Below are 18,524 nucleotides of genomic sequence, written 5' to 3'. Positions count from 1 at the left end.
GACTCCCCCACCAGCGGAAAAGGTTTCTCTCTACCTACCCTGCCAATTCCTTTTAAAAACCTCAATCAAATTACCCTTAACCTTCTATATTCCAGGGAATACAAACATAGTTTATAGAATCTCTCCTCATAATTTAACCCTTGGAGCCATGGCAACTTTCTGGTGAATCTGCGCGGCACTCCTTTGAAGGCCAATGTATCTTTTCTAAAGTGTGGTGCCCAGAACTGTACACAGTATTCCAGGTGTGGTCTACCCAAGGAGCTGTATAGCTATAGTAAAATTTACTCCCCTTTATATTCTAGCCCTATAGTTAGAAAGGCTAAAATTCCATCAGCAAAAATCTAGGCTGACACTCCAGTGCAGTACTGAGGGAGTGCTGCACTGTCGGAGGTGACGACTTTCAGATGAGATGTTAACCGAGGCCCCGTCTGCTCTCAGGTGGATGTAAAATATCTCCATGGCACTATTTTTTAAAGGAGCAGGGGAGATATCGCCGGTGTCCTGGCCATTAGTTATTCCTCAATCCATATATTACTACAACAGACCATGTGGTCATTAACACATTGCTGTTTGAGAGAGCTTGCTGTGCGCAGATTGGCTCCCGCATTTCCTATGTTACAACAGTGCTTCAAAAAGTACTTTATTGGTTGTAAAGTTCCTTGTGACGTCCAGTGGTCGTGAAAGGCACGATGAATGCAAGTCATTTTTTTCTTTTGCTTTATATCCCAATGAATGGTCAGTTAGCTGTAGTTTCAAATCAAAATCAAATCAACTTTTATTGTCATTGTTAGTGCACAAGTGCAGTACAACGAAATGTAGGCTTGCGGCTCCCGAGAGTGTACATTTAGATTAAGAAATTTAAACATTCAACATACATTTGGCTTGTAATACATTAACATAAACATAACCAGAATAAAGTGCATTGGCAGATGTGCAGGCTTTAGAGTTTATTTGTGGAGTTCAGTAGGATGACAGCCCTGGGAAAGAAGCTGTTCCTAAATCTGGTCGTACGGGTGCGAATGCATCTGTAGCGTCTCCCAGATGGCAGGAGGGTGAACAGACTGTGGCTGGGGTGGGTAGGGTCTTTGATGATGGACCGTGACCTCCGTAGACAGCGTTTCTGGTATATGTGCTCTATGGTCGGTAGCCGGGTGCCGGTAATGCGTTGGGCAGTTTTGACTACCCGCTGCAGGGCTTTCTGGTCATAGTAGCTACAGCTGCCATACCATACTGTGATACAGTTTGTCAGGATGCTCTCTATTGTGCAGCGGTAAAAGTTAGAGAGGATCAGGGGTGACAGGTTACATCCCTTCAGCCTCCTTAGGAAATATAGGCGCTGCTGGGCCTTCTTCACCAGAGAGGAGGTATTGAGGGACCAGGAGAGGTCTTCCATGATGTGGACTCTGAGGAACTTAAAGCTGTCCACCCTTTCCACCACAGCCCCATTGATGTGGATGGGGGTGTGACTTCCGCCTTTAGACTTCCTGAAGTCCACAATGATTTCTTTGGTTTTCTTGATGTTAAGGGCCAGGTTGTTATCGGCGCACCACTTCACGAGATGCTGGACCTCCTCCCTGTAGGCTGACTCATTGTTGTTGGTGATCTGGCCTACTACCGTGGTACCATCCGCAAACTTGATGATGGTGTTGGAACCATGAACAGCCATCTGTTCTATCCCAATGAATGGTCAGTTGGCTGTAGTTTGTGTTCTGTCTCAATGAATGGTCAGTTGGCTGTAGTTTGTGTCCTATCCCAATGAATGGTCAGTTGGCTGTAGTTTGTGTTCTGTCTCAATGAATGGTCAGTTGGCTGTAGTTTGTATTCTGTCTCAATGAATGGTCAGTTGGCTGTAGTTTCTGTTCTATCCCAATGAATGGTCAGTTGGCTGTAGTTTCTGTTCTCTCCCAATGAATGGTCAGTTGGCTGTAGCTTCTGTTCTAGCCCAATGAATGGTCAGTTGGCTGTAGTTTGTGTTCTGTCTCAATGAATGGTCAGTTGGCTGTAGTTTGTATTCTGTCTCAATGAATGGTCAGTTGGCTGTAGTTTCTGTTCTCTCCCAATGAATGGTCAGTTGGCTGTAGTTTCTGTTCTAGCCCAATGAATGGTCAGTTGGCTGTAGTTTGTGTTCTGTCTCAATGAATGGTCAGTTGGCTGTAGTTTGTGTTCTGTCTCAATGAATGGTCAGTTGGTATAGTATGTGTTCTGTCTCAATGAATGGTCAGTTGGCTGTAGTTTCTGTTCTATCCCAATTAATCTTCTTCTTAGGCGGAACCGAGGATAACCCCCAATGAATGTGGAGTTAGCTGCAGTTTCTTGCTGCCTCTCTCGATGTGAACTGTACGGGGCGCACCAGCCGCGTTTGTGAAAGGGCAAGAAAGAGAAACCGGAAAAAGACTCAGCTCGACAATCTCAGCGACTCCCACGCAGGCAAAGAGAGAGAGCGAGAGAAAACAGCCCGGCTTCCATTTGGACTCAGAGACAGAGCTGGAAATGTCGGCGACTGCCAACCTGGCCACCATGAGGAAAGTGGTGCAGCAACTGCACTCGGAGCTCGGCATCAAGAGGCTGAAGGTGAGCCTTTGGGGAGGGGGCTGCTGGAGCGGAGCCCGGCCGGGGAGGGGAGAGGAGGGCAGGGCGTGGGGTGGACAGGCAGCCCAGCCGGGGCCATCTCTCAGCGCCATTCCTGGAACACGCAGACTTGGCAACATACAGAGAGAACAGGAAGTAAGGAAGGGAATTCCTGGTCTCCCGATCATCGGAGGAGGCTATTCGGCCCGTCGAGCCCGTGCCGGCTCTCGGAAAGAGCGCTCCAATTAATCCCGCTGCCCCCTCTTTGCATTCTTCCCCCTTTCAAATATTTCTCCAATTCCCTTTTGAAAATTACTATTGGATCTGCTACAGACGGTGAATTCCCAATGTGGGTTGACTCACTCGCCCTTGGGGATTTGGGTGGAGCGTTATTTCAATTTCACCCTAAGATTGTTATCCCTACTCTGGAGCTAACTAACCATTTTATAACATTTTTTTAATGAGCCCGCTTCTCCCCCCTCCCTCGATAAGGAAATTTATTCAGGTGTCCATCTGAAATCCAGACGGTTCAGCTCCCCTTGGGACTCAGTCTTTTTTCCCTCTCCTTTTACATGACTTGCTTTGTCACAGCTCACTTCAAAAAAAAAACACATCTTATAATGTGTTGAAATGAGTTTCTGATGTGTCTCCCATCCTGTCATGAATCACCTTCCCTCCCTCCCATGTTAACAGCTCTGGATTTATTTCCTGTGTTTTATTTTAAGGTTGGATACACCATTGATCTGACAGTTACCATATTTGAAAGGGATTTAGCTGGTTCTGTGTTTAAAGATTACATAATAGCATCTGTTTTTCTTCCCATTCAGTCATACCTAAATTTACAAGTAATATGTTCAAACACTAGCGAGCAAAACTATTCCCTTTTTTTTTCCCTTGGGCCCCTTTATTTGAAGAAAAATAGAAGGTAGTTATTTGATAAACACTTCCTTGAAATGAGCAAATTACCAAGGCTTTGTAAACATCCATGTCATTGTTATGAGGAAGCAGAAATTCAGCCGCCTTCCAGTTAATAATAATATGGCACTTCAAATTGCAGATCAGACAGAATATCAAATTACACCTCATCAAAGCATTAAAGGTTAAACAAGGAGTGAACATTTGCTTGTTAAGAACTAAGTGCCATTGAACTTGATTGATTGACAACTCTTGTTCTGAAGCCTCTTGTCGTATTTATCTTGTCGTATTTAGCAAGATATTTTTGCTATTCCATTCAGTGTCCAGCTAGTGACTCTCTTTCAGTTTCTGTAATTGACACATTAACTCCTAGGCCGAGGCAAGAGTATTGCCTCGCCCACATGCAACCAACATACCAGGAAGCTGTAGGAATCTTATTGACTGTTGAGTTGTGTAAAAAGTATGTTCTTCAGAAGTCCTTGTGGGATGATTGGGCCATTGTTGTTTTAAGTACTGCTGTGCTTCTGTGTAATTGTACGTTTTGTAAATAAATCCTATTGGCTTTAGCCTAAACAATGCAGTCTGATATGGTGTTCTCTTCACACCAGGAAGGGCAACCTGTGCTAATTCCTCATGCAAACTATCACAATAGAATTGTTAATTGTGTGACACACACGTTCAAAGTTGTAAATTTCACAAAATTGGGGAGGAAACTGAAGATTGCTGCAAATACAGTGTGTTGGGGGGAGAGAGTCCCAATTGCAACAGTTATTCTATAACTATGCTGTGGCCCCTTTGGTATCACAGCTCACATTTTCTGGACCCTTTAATTACTCTCAACACCATCAGGGTGAATCTTCTGTCACCTTGGTCTGGTAAGTATTTCCTCTTAATATTTTAGGATTTCAATTTAATTTGTAATTTGATTTTTTGATTACATTAGCAATGCATTCTATTTGAGCTCGGTGCCTGTTCAGTGTATTGATGGTTCTAGAAACTTGCCTAATTGTGACCAAATTCGTGATAATGCCCAAAAAAGTTAGCAACACATGGATTGGACTTCTGGCTAGGGGAATGGAGGCCAAAGCAACAACTTTAATGTAGAAAGCATCACAAAGAGTTTCTGGAGGGATTGAGGAAAAAATATGGATAAAAGGAAGATAGCACCAGGTACAGGAAACTTTCGATTTACCGGCACCTAAATAACCGGAAATCTCAGTTAACCGGCAAAATTCAGGAGTAGGTTCAAGTAAGTTTTATTACTTGCCTTCCTCCATCTGTTTCTGTGCAAGGGTGTGGCTGCAGCTGTTGCTAAGCTACAGAGACGCTTGGAACTTGTGGCCATTGTTCTGAACCTGTTGCTAAGCAAAAGGGTTTGTTGCTTTATACGGAGCTCTCGGCTCCATATCTTTTACTATAGCTTTCGGTTATCCGGAATTTTTGATGAACCGGCACCACATCGGTCCCGTCGGTGCCGGATTTTAAAAAAAGTTTCCTGTAACTTGCACCACAGCTCGTTATCTGAGGTGAGCTGTGAGAAGATTTTTAAAGGTGGAGGAGGAGGAGTGGTATATGGCGGGAGCTCCAGAGAGTAAGGGCCAAGGTGGCTGAAGACTCCCCATCAATGATGGGCTGAATGAAGGGAGATGGGAATCCATACAGAGCCGGAGTAGGAAAGGGCCATGAGATTGGAGGAGGGTGGGGGCGGGCACATCTGTGGAGGGATTCATTTAAGACCCTATGGAATCACTTATGAAACATTTGGATGCTGTGACAAGGGTACTGTTGAGGTCATTCTGAATGGATGGGTGGAATGGCTTTCCTCATCTGTATTTTGTGATTTTTTTTTTTCAATTGCAAATGTACCAAAAATTTACAAACTAGTTCTCTATTTGGTGATTCAGCCTGTCGCCAAGTATCGGTCCTCCCCAGTGCAGAGTGCCGCTTTCCATCCAACTATGGAGCAGTGAAAGCTTGTAAACCGTTGTTCTGGTACAGAGTGACCTTGGCAGCATTAACCAACTGGAACAGGAACTGCCGTTGGTTTTAAAGTGATCTGGTAACAATACTACATCAGTATGAACATGGTCCTTCATTGGTCACCAGAGACAGTCCTCAATCCCTGTTGTGTGAGGCAACAAAGGATGCCTTGAGGTAGCTTGACCTTGCTGCTTTCTAACCGCTGCTTTCGGAAGTGACTCTAAACTGGTATCTGAGGGTGTTTACCAATTATGTCTGGTTCCAGTGTAAACTTGGTGTTTGTGTCCCATACCTTGCTTAAATAAATTTTGGAACAACATAAGTTATGGCAACAGTAAAATTGTAACTTAATTGTTCCATAAAACAGTAATTGAAATAATGTTCAAAAATGCTGTTCAGGGCTTTGTCCTGCATAATGGAAGCAAACTGGATGTCTTCTGTTCCACCTGCCCCTTAAACTTTAGGATTAAAAGGAGTTCACTCAGAGATGTTAGAAGGTAGTACTACACAAGATAACGTGCTCACGGGGTTGGGGGTAATATGTTAGCATGGATAGAGGATTGGCTAACTGACAGAAAACAGAGAGCTGTGGAGGCTGGGTCATTGAAATATATTTAAGGTGGAGATAGACAGATTTTTGAAAGATAAGGGAGTGAAGGGTTATGGGGAGCGGGCAGGGAAGTGGAGTTGAGGCTAAGATCAGATCAGCCATGATTTTATTGAATGGCGGAGCAGGCTCGAGGGGCCAAATTACCTACCCCATCTCCTACGTCTTATGTTCTTATATCTACACTGCCTTTGTATTAAATCTCATTAATGGGGATTTAAATTACATCAAACTTGCTTCTGCTGTTCTTTCTAGGCTCCAGATACCTCCTCCCTGCGCGCGCATTCTCCTCCCTGCGCGCGCATTCTCCTCCCTGCGCGCGCATTCTCCTCCCTGCGCGCGCATTCTCCTCCCTGCGCGCGCATTCTCCTCCCTGCGCGCGCATTCTCCTCCCTGCGCGCGCATTCTCCTCCCTGCGCGCGCATTCTCCTCCCTGTGTTCTAATTATGTTTAGCCTAGGACTGTTTTGAAGAGCAGGGAGTTCTCCCCATTGTCCTGGCCAACATTTATCCCTCAACCAACTTAAAACAGATGATCTGGTCATTTAGTTCATTGATGTTTGTGGGACCTTGCTGTGCGTAAATTGGCTGTCGCATTTTCCTACATTACAACAGCGACTACTCTTCAAAAGTACTTCTTTGGCTTTAAAGTGCTTTGGGACATCCTGAGGTTGTGAAAGACGCTATAAAAATTCCTCTCGCTTCTAAGCAATCAAGCTTTCTGTCACAACCTTTCGAGTTGCTCTTTATTTTATAGGGACAGATATTTGGGCTAAAATATCCAGCAAGGTAATAAAGGCAGAAACTAGGGCTATTTCAGATACAATGAGGCACCATGCTGGAAGAGTTAATGTAATAGAAGGATGTTTGATGGGCTGAATAGCCTTTTCTGGTGGTCCTCTTGATATTGCTAATGGTCAGTGCTTCTCTGAACTTCCTTCCCCTATTATTGAGCTGCAAGTACAGCATGTCATTCTATACACCCTTCATCCCTGCATTGAAATCTGCATCTTAGTCTTTTACTTCAACTCATTCTGTCCCAGAATCTTAAGCATGGAAATCCTTGCCCTCCCTTATTCTCCCCATCTTCTTAAAATATGCAGGCCTTTAAAACCCAAGTTTGGCACCATCCAATCGCTACTTCCTCATTTACCTCACCTCTTCACATGTGGCAGTGTTTACTTGTGGACTTTGTCCCTTCTCTTTGGATTCTCAATAATAAAAAGGAAGTGGTAGGATTCCATGTCCACTTCACTCTGAAATGCAGCATATCTGTCATTAAACAAACCTTAATTTCTCTGCTTGTGAGTTCTAACTTTTTAGAAACTAGGAAATAATGCAGCTCTATCAAACTACAAATCGCCTGTAAACCGCAATTGCAAGCACTATTTCATTGAGATTATAATACTCTAACCTTTGACAGAATTGCATAGACTTTTACAGCACAGAAACAGGCCATTCGGCCCAACTGGTCCGTGCCCCACACAAGCCTCCTCCCACCTTATTTCAACATCAGCACAACCTATTCTTTTTTCCCTCATGTACTTACCTAGTTTTCCCTTAAATGCATCTATGCTATTCGCCTCAGCCACTCCCATGTAGTAGTGAGTTCCACATTCTGACCACTCTCTCTAAGTAAGGAAGTTTCTCCTGAATTACTTATTGGATTTATTAGTGGCTATCTTGTATTTATGGACCCGAGTTTTAATTTTGAATTGAATGTAGAAAGGATTGAGGAAGGTGGTTATTGCCAGATGATTGCCAACTATCTACTGGCCAGTTCCTCAAAGAGCAGAGGGGAATCCTATAATGTAAACTAAGTGCATGGCAATGGTAAAAACTACTACAGGAAACTCTTTATTATCCGGCACCAACGGGACCGGCGTGGTGCCGGTTTATCAAAAAGTCCGGATTACAGAGAGGTATAGTTAAAAGGTACGAGAGCTCCGTACAAAGCAACAAATCCAGGCTTCCCTGTTGCTTAGCAACATGTGCAGGAACTCCGGCCACAGACCAAGCATCCCTGTTGCTTAGCAACAAGTGCACGAACCCCAGTTACACAGCCACAGAGCCAGGAACTGCCACTAATATGAAGTAAAACTTACCTGAACCTACTCCTGAATTTTGCCGGTTAACAGAGGTTTCCGGTTATTTAGGTGCCGGTTAAAAGAGATTTCCTGAATTCTGCATCAAATAAATAAATAGTTTTTAAGTAGTTACGGAAAGGGACAAAGAAAAATCAAAGGTGAAATTATCCAACTGGAAGAGAGCCAATTTCAATGATTTGAGAAAGGATCTAGCATAGGTGAACTGGAAAGAAAGATTGGCCAAGAAAACAGTAAATGAGCAATGGCAGGCCTTCAGGGCAGAGATAGTTCGGGTACAAACCAAGCATATTCCCATAACGAGGAAAGATGGGGCATCCAAAGCTAGAGCTCCCTGGATGGCAAAGGAAATAGAGGTTAAAATAAAACAGAAGGGGAGGTTTATGACAAATGTCAGGTACAGAATACAATCGAAAACCAGGCAGAGTAAAGAGAGCGCGGGGGTGGGGGGGAAAATTGAAACAGGATACAAGAAGGGCAAAGAGAGAATATGAGAATAGATTAGCGGGCAACATAAAAGGGAACCCAAAAATATTTTATAAACATATAAAAAGTAAAAGGATAGTTAAAGGAGTGGTGGGGCTAATTAGAGACAAATTAGGAATTCTTCTTGTGGATTCAGTATGCATGACTGAGGTACTCAATGAGTACTTTGCATCGGTCTTCACAAAAGAAGAGGATGAAGTTAATGTGACAGTAGAGGACGAGGGAATGGAGATATTGGATAGGATAAAAAAATAGATAGAATGGCGGTGCTAAATAGATTGGCATCATTCAAAGTTAACAGTCACCCAGTCCAGATGGGATGCATCCTAGGTTGCAGAGGAAAGCAAGGATGGCGATAGTAGAAGCTCTGACCACAATCTTTCAATCTTCCTTGGATGTGGGAGTGGTGCCAAAGGACTGGAGGATTGCAAATGTTACACCTTGTACAAAAAAGGGAAGAGAGATAAACCTGGTAATTACAGGCGAATCAGTCTGTCAGTGGTGGAAAAACTGCAATTATCAAGGACAAAATTAATTCTCTCTTGGAGAATTTGTTAAAAGCAGATCGTATCTGACTAACCTGATTGAGTTCTTTGATGAAGTAACCGAGAGGGTTGTTAAGCTCTGGAATGCGTCACTTGACTGGGTGGTGGAAGCAGATTCCATCGGAAGTTTGAAAAAAGACAATTGCGTATGTACTTGAAGAGGACTCATTTTCAAGTTTATCGGGGGAAAACGCTGTGGTGCAGGACTAAATTTGACAGATCTTTCAAAAGAGCCGGCACAGGCACGATGGGCCGAATGGCCTCTTTCTGTGCTGTTAGATTCAATGATTCTATAATGGGGAGTTGTTGAGGCCATCTTGTTATAAGACTTGAGTGAACTCCAGCCATGTGCCTCACCCAACAATTGGGAACCAGATTTCTTCCCTCTATTCCATTCAACTTCCCCCCCCACCCCGGCCCACCTTGTAAAAAAGAACCAAAATATCTGGTCCTGAGAGGGTGGGTTGGCTGCACGTAACATCTCTGCTTACAGGTGTAAAATGCCCAACTTGTTTTGACTACTTTGTTTGGTAAGAATGTATATTTGTTCAATGGAAATTTGCTCCTACAATCTTCAACTTGCCGTTACAAAATAATTGGGAGGAGAGGGTGGAAAAGTGTGTCCTCTTTCTCGGTCACTGTGGTTTCTATGGAATCGGGAATGTTCTTAAATTGGGATGGGTAGAGAAAGAAATATTTGTAAGATCCTCCAATTTTCAGAATGACTAGGAAAACCGGGCAATCGGCCTACTTCCAGGTCTGTATCTACACGAGTGGTGAGTTATGCTGATAGGGTTAGATGGAGAGGGGTGGGAGGAGGCTCGTATGGTGTATGGACCAGTTGGGCTGAATGGTCTGGTTCTGTCCTGCACATACAAGAAACTTTGGTTTATCCGGAGGTTGCATGTCCGGAAACCTCGATCTACCGGCAGAAATCAGGAGCCATTTTGTTAGGTTTTTTTTCTTCTTGTGGCCTTTTTTTCAACAGTCAGACTCTGGAAAGTCTCTCTCAAGCTGTTGCTAAGCTACAGAGACGCTTCCAAGGTACAGGCTGACTGTTTAGAAGCTGTTGCTAAGTAACAGTGTTTGTTGTCCGATACGGAGATGAAAACCTCCGTATGCTTCAACATTAACGCTGGTATGTCCGGCAGTTTTGATAGATCGGCAACAGCTCGGTCCCATCGGTGCCGGATATAACAAAGTTTCCTGTATTATGTAATGAGTTAGATGCTCATAACAACAACAACTTGTATTTATATAGCACCTTTAACATAGTAAAACGTCCCAAGGCGCTGCACAGGAGTATTTTAAGACAAAAAAAAATTTGACACCAATCCACATAAGGATAAATTAGGGCAGGTGACCAAAAGCTTGGTCAAAGAGGTAGGTTTTAAGGAGTGTCTTAAAGGAGGAAAGAGAGGTAGCAAGGCGGAGAGGTTTAGGGAGGGAATTCCAGAGCTTAGGGCCCAGGCAACAGAAGGCATGGCCACCAAAGTTTGAGCGATTTATAATCGGGGATCCTCGAGGGCAGAATTAGAGGAGCACAGATATCTCGGGGTAAGGGGGTGGTTGTGGGACTGAAGGAGATTACAGAGATAGGAAGGTATTCCAAGTACTTTAGTAAAATGATGAACTTTTCATGCAGGGCAGTTGTACTGTTTAGGATGTCCGTAAGCAGGTGCAGACGTTTACTTGAACTGTCAAACAGCCAGTGACGCACTTTATATTTTTGTCTTTCCAAACTTTAAGTTATTTCAGAGAGTCTCTTGAAACGGTGAGGGGAAGGGAGTTTGAAGTTATGTATTACACAATATTAAAGTATTTTGGCTCAAGTGTGAAGTTCTTTCTCTCTCTACTGTTCCTTTCCCAGAAGCCCCTCAGAAGTTAATGCAACTGGATTGCAGTTTTCCTAGAAAAGTGAAAAGAATGCAATTCCCCAACACATGTCAAAGTTCTGGACTCCGGTACAATGAAAGCACAATGTGGCTTATTTAAAATCATCAGAAGCCAGTGGCCCTGCTGATCTTGGTACAAATATAAGCCTGATGTGCCCCGAGAGGAATAAGATTGTATATATTTGCTCCTCCTTTCCTTTTCCTTGCGAGTGCTGTTTTCTAGACACATTGTGAACCCGTGTCATATTCCCATGATCATATTTTAATGCACCAATTATATTAAAGTTCACGAGACTGGATGTCAAGTCTGACCAGCATATTAGTCAACGAATTGCCTATTTTCAGCAAAGTTGAGTGCACTATGGAAGGCCATAAAATTAACTATAAATTTAACTCTTGTTTCTTCTCTTCCCGCCCCCCCCCCCCCCCCCACCCTGCCAAAAAAGGTGTCTCAAGCAGCCACAGACCTGAAGCAGTTCTGCCTGCAGAACGCACAACAGGATCCTTTACTGACGGGAATACATCCGAATACCAATCCTTTCAGGCCAGCTAAACCCTGTTTGCTATTGTAGCTGAAATGTGATTCTACTTTCTTTTGGTAAGTAAATCCATCTCTGTGGTTTTCCAAATAAACTGAGGTTGTTATTCGCGTTCCAGGTCTTTTTAAATAGAAGTATATAATGCTTTTAAATGGCAGTGTTTGGCTTCAAGATAGAGGGGCCTATGTTTGTTCTGGATTGGTTGATGTGATACAATATCGGGCCAGAGTTTAATGGAGTGGGACATATGTTCATGCACGTTTAGCATTTAAAAATTTTTGCCCACAAGGTTGCTGGAAGTGTGAGTTCATAATGACACAGCAAGGGTAACAGGACATCTGGGACCTTTGTGAACAATGGGACCACCAGTGTATCTCCTTAACTAATGAGAAATAAGCAGAGGAAGGACTGAGAAGGCGGGTGGATTAGAGTGGGTGAGGGAGGAATGTTGGCGAGAACATTGGGAGAACTCCCTGTTCTTCATTGGAATTGTGCCATGGGATCTTTGTGTCCATCCTAGCAGCAAGATGGGTCTTAGTTTAACATCTCATCTGAAAAAGAGGCACTTCCAACATTGCAGCACTCCCTCAGTACCACATTAAAACATAGAAGATAGGAGCAGGAATAGGCCATTCGGCCCCTCGAGCCTGCTCCGCCATTCAATGCAATCATGGCCGATCATCCAAATTCAGTACCCTGTCCCTGCTTTCTCCCCATATCCCTTGATCCCTTTAGCCTTAAGAAATATATCCAACTCCTTCTTGAATATATTTAATGAATTGGCCTCTACTGCCTTCTGTGGTAGAGAATTCCACAGGTTCACCACTCTCTGGGTGAAGAAATTCCTCCTCATCTCTGTCCTAAATGGCTTACCCCTATCCTTAGACTGTGACCCCTGGTTCGGGACTCCCTGACCATCGGGAACATCCTTCCTGCATCTAGTCTGTCTAGTCCTGTTAGAATTTTACAAGTTTCAATGAGATCCCCTCTCATTCTTCTAAACTGCAGCGAGTATAAGCCCAATCGACCCAATCTCTCCTCATACGTCATTCCTGCCATCCCAGGCATCTGTCTGGGATGAAAGAGAGATGTCCTACCATTCCGTGGCTGTTTGGTGGTATAGCACCTCTATCACTGATCAAACAAGTGTCCTTACCCTTTACACCCTAAGTGACTCCTGATAGGATGATGATGAATTATCCTGTCCTTTCTGACAAGGACTATATCAATAGAGAACCCTTGCGATTCAGGGTAGTGGGGGGGAGGTGTTGAATTATTGCAGTGGCATTTTATTGCCTTTGTAAGTGGCGGAAGGCGGGGTGGAAGCGGGATGATAGCCTAATCTGCATATCAACATTAACAGTAAAGCGAGGTTGGGGGCAGGGGAGTTTGCCAATCCTGCCTTTGTCCTGCAGACAGACTTAAACATAATTTATGTTACACTCCTATCCACAATTAACTTGTACAATAAAATATAATCTTTCAGGAATTGTCTTTTTTTGGTGGTGGGGGGGGGGCAAAAGACCTTGGGATTAAAATTTAACTTTGGGAACGCATTAGCAGATCAGTCACCCATTATGCCTGGTTTTCCTTTCCCTTGACCAGAAGTTGAATTTTACCCCTCGTGTCAGACATAGTTCCCATTTTTCAGGAATGTTGTGGCCACTAATGATTACTGGAAATTAATCTTTATTCTATGAATTTGTTTTCCCTTCTTGCAGGTTTTCTGGGTCTTAAGTGGGAAATTCACCCTTGGTGCATGTTCTGAAAACAATGAAGATGTTTACACTAATCCTGATTCTCGGTGGCCTTTAAACCAATGGACAAGCCATGTTGGATCTGTTTTTAAAAGCCTCTCAAAATCTGTGCCAACTTTCCTTACTGTCACTTTGTAAATTGCCTGTTCTTTGATACTGATTTACACCTACCTCATTGAAGCAATGAGGTGCCGTATGTACAATTTTAGTTGCTGCTTGTGCACAATCCTGTTTCTAGAAAACTTTGTACACTGGTAGAGAAAAATTTCAATAAAGATCTGACTTGATTTATGTATTTTATATAGCTAAACCCATTGTGAAAGTATATACTGTATATACTACTGTATAAGGTTGAACACTTAGTATACAACACAACCAACCCCACTCCCAAAATATCCATGACTCTCAAAATGAGGTTCAACAGTTGCCACCTAAACTCATACCTTTTCCCTTTTGTTCTTTCTCCGTTCAACCAGCGCATTCTTGTCAACTAATAATGGTGGGATGTCATATGTGAGACGTTGGTTAATACTTTTAGTAGTTGTGATCTAGGAATGGTTCCTGAGGATCAGAGGGTAGCTTATATGGTCCTGTTTGAGATATGAGAGTACCAGTTATAGGGGGGCGACTCTGTATGCCCTCACTGAAGTGGATGAAGGCCATCTACTGGCTGCAAAAGCTTTATAGAAAGATTTTTGCAAAAGTCCACTAGATAGCTATTAGGAAGATAATTAAACGTCATAGTATTATTGGGGGAAATAGGATGGTTGAAATTATATAAAGTGGGAGCAATTATTAATGGGAAAGGCTTAAATTAGGGCTTGGTGACCAGTAGAGTTCCCCAGGGTTCTGTACTTAGTCCTTTATTGTTCATTACTTTTAGCAGCTTTCAGTAGCATTACATTTGCAGATGATATATGAAAGAAGGACATTCATAGGTTGCAAACTGCATTAGGTAAGTGGATGGGCTAATAAATGGCTGCTGTAATTTAATGATTAGTTATGTACAGGTAATTAAAAAGACATGTATATTTCACATCTGGCTGCCCATTAAAAGTAAAAGAGCAGGAAGGGGACCAGCCAGTGGTTATCAAGCCATAGGGTTGTGGACAGTATTACTAGGTCAATAAAGTATTATACACTTTTGATACTTTCTCACTTAAAAATGTTTTTTGTTACCTCTAGCTATAGCTATTGACACTAGAGGACGCAAAAGGTGGGCAACGAGAATATCTAAAGTTAGCCCCGATAAGAAGATAGGCTTGGAGAGTTTGCATTTTTCAATTTGAAGAAATATCACCGAGGAAGGTTGGATACGATTTGAGGGTTTTTAAAATTATGAATGGATTGGAATTAGCAGTTTTAGGGAAGATATTAAAGTGGACTGCGATGGGTCATGTCTGTAAAGTACATGCACAGTTCAGCATCACAGTTAAGTTTCCTGGAGGCTGAATTGGCCATAAGCTTTATTTACCGTATCGACTTTGTAAGCTGTTGGGGATGGAGTTGCACCATTGGGTAGAGTCTTTCACGTTTGTATATTTAAGTGCGCCTCCCAACATCCAGTCCTTGCCAGCTACTGGGGATTTTAAATCGTCTCTACCGCTATCTCTCTGTTGCCCTGTCTCCGATTTTAAATCGACAGTGGAAGCTTGGACTGAAGTCGAGAGGGAAGGCTGCTACTTAAATATCACATCACTACAGCAACAGCTGGATCCACTATCTTTTGCTCCACTAGGAGCAAAACCTGAATGAAGATTTGACCTGTATATAAGACAGGCCCTTATCCCCACTTTTGGCCTCAGCACATAATGCATTTCTAGTCTTAGACATTAGTATATACAGTACCTAATCAATTCAAAATGGTCATATCTTGTCTCCACTTCCTTCAGACTGTTATGTAATGTTACAGCATAGCCTATCCCTTTTTAAGGATCAAATTCTTCACTAAACTTTTAAAAGTGCAGATTAGGAGTTACCCTTTGGCAAGTTAATTATACTGCAATTCTTATGGTCAACGGAGCAAAGCTGATTAATCTACTATAGAACAGTTTCATATGCCCTGGATTGAGTTAGAAACATTCAATTCTCAGTCAAATCAAAGCCAAGCTGCATCTCCAGAGTATTTTTTTTGGTTTGCTCGATTTCTGTGCTCACTGAGGAAATGTCAGTCTTTCAGTTTAGGTAACTTATGTAAGCACCAAGCACTCCCAGATCAGAAATAAAAGTTCCTTCTATTCTGTCTCTGGCAAGCACTTCTTATTTCAGTGTTGATATTTATTCATATCCTTGTCCCACACAAACTGTACTGTGACTTTGGTGTGAGATTGTCAATTGAGTAGCACAGTTTGTGCCAAATTCCTGGCAGTTTTGTGCTCATGAAGTAGGTTGAGATGATCTCTACTCATTTCATGTAGAACCTATAGAGGAAGCAGAGGAAACTTTCAATCCATCAGTCTGGGCTGAATTTGAACTGTCTAGCTGCTGAATGATCACGTACCCAGTTGATAACCACTAATAAAAGCATAGAAGTGTCAATTTTTGTACCATTTCAAACTACATTGCATCATATTAGATAATGTCCCCAATGTACACATTTCATTAATTTTAATGCCAGGAAAGTGCCTAATTCTGGAATCTTTAAACCATTTAATCAGAAATAAGCACCCACAGCAGCTAATCTAGGAACTTGCAATAAGTTCAATCTTTGAAGCCACAAATACTTTAATGTGTAATCAAGAAAATCTTGAAAATTCTGTATCTGCAACAGGTCAAGCTACAGCACTGATACAAATCAGCTACTATAGTTGGGTTAAATGATTTATTACGCAAGAAGCCAGCCTTTTTATTTACTGTTTCAATTTAAAATAATTGGCAAAAAAGCCAGGGGGAGATGAGAATTTTTTTTTTTTTTTTAAACTGAGTTATGAGCTGGAACACACTGCCTGAAGGGGTGGTGGAAGCAGATTCAATAGTAACTTTCAAAACTGAATCAGATCTCTACTTAAAAAGGGAAAAATGTGCTGGGCTATGAGGAAAGAGAGTGGGACTAATTGGAGAGCTCTTTCAGAGAGCCGGCACAGACACAATGAGCCAAATGGCCTCTTCCTGTGCTGTATGATTGTGGCATCAAATCACACGATAAGTGTAGCAATTTGTGAGAGGTCATAATCACTCATACTGACCACAGCATGATGCTGATGTGAGACCTGGGAGGAAAGAACTAGAATATGTGACAATCTTTGTGTAACAATACCATACACAGCTCATTTTGAAAGGCTGTGCCCAATTCTATTGAGATGGGAAAAAATCAAGCCCATTTCTTCCACAGATTATCTACAATTAGCCCCATTGCAGCCTATAGTCTCCAGGAGACAACCAAGCTTGGCGGAATCTCTCCTTCCAAAAGGTGACCAGCTGTGTTCCACAAGCAACTCATGAATACTTCCAGCAACACATGCACTTCAAAAGTACTTTGTTGGTTTTAAAGCGCTTTTGGGACAGCCTGAAAGATGCTACATAAACACAAGTACAAAAGCAAAATTCTGCATATGCTGGAAATCTGTAGTTAAAAACGGAAAACGCTGGAAATACTCAGCAGCTCGGGCAGCATCTGTGGAGCATTTCACATGGTAAAGAGACAAACCTTTGCACCCATTTTTTTCAGATGGCAGCTGTTGATTCGACTATTCCCATTTACACCTCTTCTAGACCCATCTTTTGCTCCTTTACTTGTCCTATTACCATCTCCTTTTGCCTTGCACCATCATCCCTTTTGTCATTTAATCTCCCCTGCCTTCCACCCTATCACAGACCCTCCCTTTTGTTCTTTCCTCCCCCCCCCCGCCTCTGCACTTGCTTAAAACCCATTACATCTCAACTTTTCCGTTCCGACAAAAGATCGACCGGAAACGTTAACCGTTTCTCTCTCCACCTGACCTGTTGAGCATTTCCAGCATTTTGTTTTTATTTTATATACTATATAAACACAAGTTCTTTCTGTATAGTATCCAAGCATCAGTGCCTGCATTTATTATACCTATACATAAACATCTGTCGAACAAGATTACATCTAATCCTTTATTTTGGAATCAACCAACAAAGCATTAACTATTTCAAACCCTTTTTCAAATCAGATATCTTAATCTCTCCATTAATCTTTTCTCTAAAGAATAATTCAATACAGCAAAGGTCTCTCCCTAATTTAGAATCCCAAGATTATCTGAGATGCAGTTTGAAATTTCTCCTGTGAAATATCCTTTAGAAGATTGGGTACATAGAATTAAATTATATTCTAAATGTGATTGTAAAGCGGTTTTAAACAAATTCATATTCACCCAACTTGAAAATTCAAAACCATCAAGCACAATCGTGGATGGGTATATTCAAATATATGATTTAATTGATCCAAAACTTTAATCCTTTTACAAAGTACATTTACAAGGAGTCCTTTATTTGATTTGAAGATCGAGTAGATTCTAGGGCAGAACTTCCACATTTGAGAGTACAATACTTCAACAGAAACATTGCTATAGAATTCAACAACCAGGCATCTGTTCCTCAAGGATTTATTTTTAAAAGCTTCTCGTTGACGTCAGTTTTTCATAAAAATTGTGAGGACTGTTTAGTTTGCTTTCAGGATAACCAAAATACATCAGATGTAAAGGCAGTGCTGCCAAGGGCCTGCTTCATGACATCGACCAGCCCCACTTTACAAGTAGAACTTTCTTCGGCTCGTGTCCATTTCATGGCGCTGAAGAAAAAAAATACAACGCAAGTCAAATAATATACAATGAAATGACCTGCATATACTCGGCACGTGTTGAATGACAGGGAAATTCCCCAACCCCAATTAGTGGTCGAGATTCATTCTTCTACTAAACATGTATCAGCACCTCTACCGCCCAAATTTACGTACTGTACACTGCTGCACTGTACCTAAAGTGTCAGCTGTGGCTCAGTTGGTAGCACCCGCGCCTGAGTCAGGAGGTTGTGGGTTCAAGTCCCACTCCAGGGACTTGAGCACATAAAGATAGGCTGACACTCCAGTGCAGCGCTGAGGGAGTGCTGCACTGTCAGAGGTGCTGTCTTTCGGATGAGACGTTAAACCGAGGCCCCCATCTGCTCT

The 18,524-nt window shown here is 42.4% G+C and overlaps 2 protein-coding genes across 2 annotated transcripts in view; one reads left to right on the top strand and one right to left on the bottom strand.

Annotated features, from left to right (window-relative positions):
* The first annotated feature begins 2,221 nt into the window (after positions 1-2,221).
* On the top strand, positions 2,222-15,638 carry LOC147122391 (guanine nucleotide-binding protein G(I)/G(S)/G(O) subunit gamma-5-like). Its single transcript, XM_085983513.1, has 3 exons — positions 2,222-2,571; positions 11,547-11,698; positions 13,361-15,638. The coding sequence occupies exons 1-2, from the start codon at positions 2,491-2,493 to the stop codon at positions 11,670-11,672; spliced, it is 207 nt and encodes a 68-aa protein (XP_085839639.1). The 5' UTR covers positions 2,222-2,490; the 3' UTR covers positions 11,673-11,698; positions 13,361-15,638.
* rpf1 (ribosome production factor 1 homolog) overlaps positions 13,360-18,524 on the bottom strand; it is a 42,039-nt gene continuing 36,874 nt past the window's right edge. The window contains exon 9 of the mRNA XM_085983512.1: positions 13,360-18,149. Coding sequence (XP_085839638.1) covers positions 18,108-18,149 — 42 coding nt within the window. The 3' untranslated portion in view covers positions 13,360-18,107. The remainder of the gene's footprint in view (positions 18,150-18,524) is intronic.

The sequence above is a fragment of the Somniosus microcephalus genome, chromosome 3, assembly GCF_052327205.1.
Source record: "Somniosus microcephalus isolate GS21.2 chromosome 3, FLI_Smic_1.0, whole genome shotgun sequence".
NCBI lineage: Eukaryota > Metazoa > Chordata > Chondrichthyes > Squaliformes > Somniosidae > Somniosus > Somniosus microcephalus.
This window is presented reverse-complemented; position numbering and strand designations above follow the sequence as displayed.

Excerpts from the sequence above, each read along its gene's own strand:
- LOC147122391 (XM_085983513.1), top strand. The coding sequence starts at position 2,491 with ATGTCGGCGACTGCCAACCTGGCCACCATGAGGAAAGTGGTGCAGCAA. Across the intron at positions 2,572-11,546 it reads TCGGCATCAAGAGGCTGAAG|GTGTCTCAAGCAGCCACAGA; the intron begins GTGAGCCTTTGG and ends CTGCCAAAAAAG.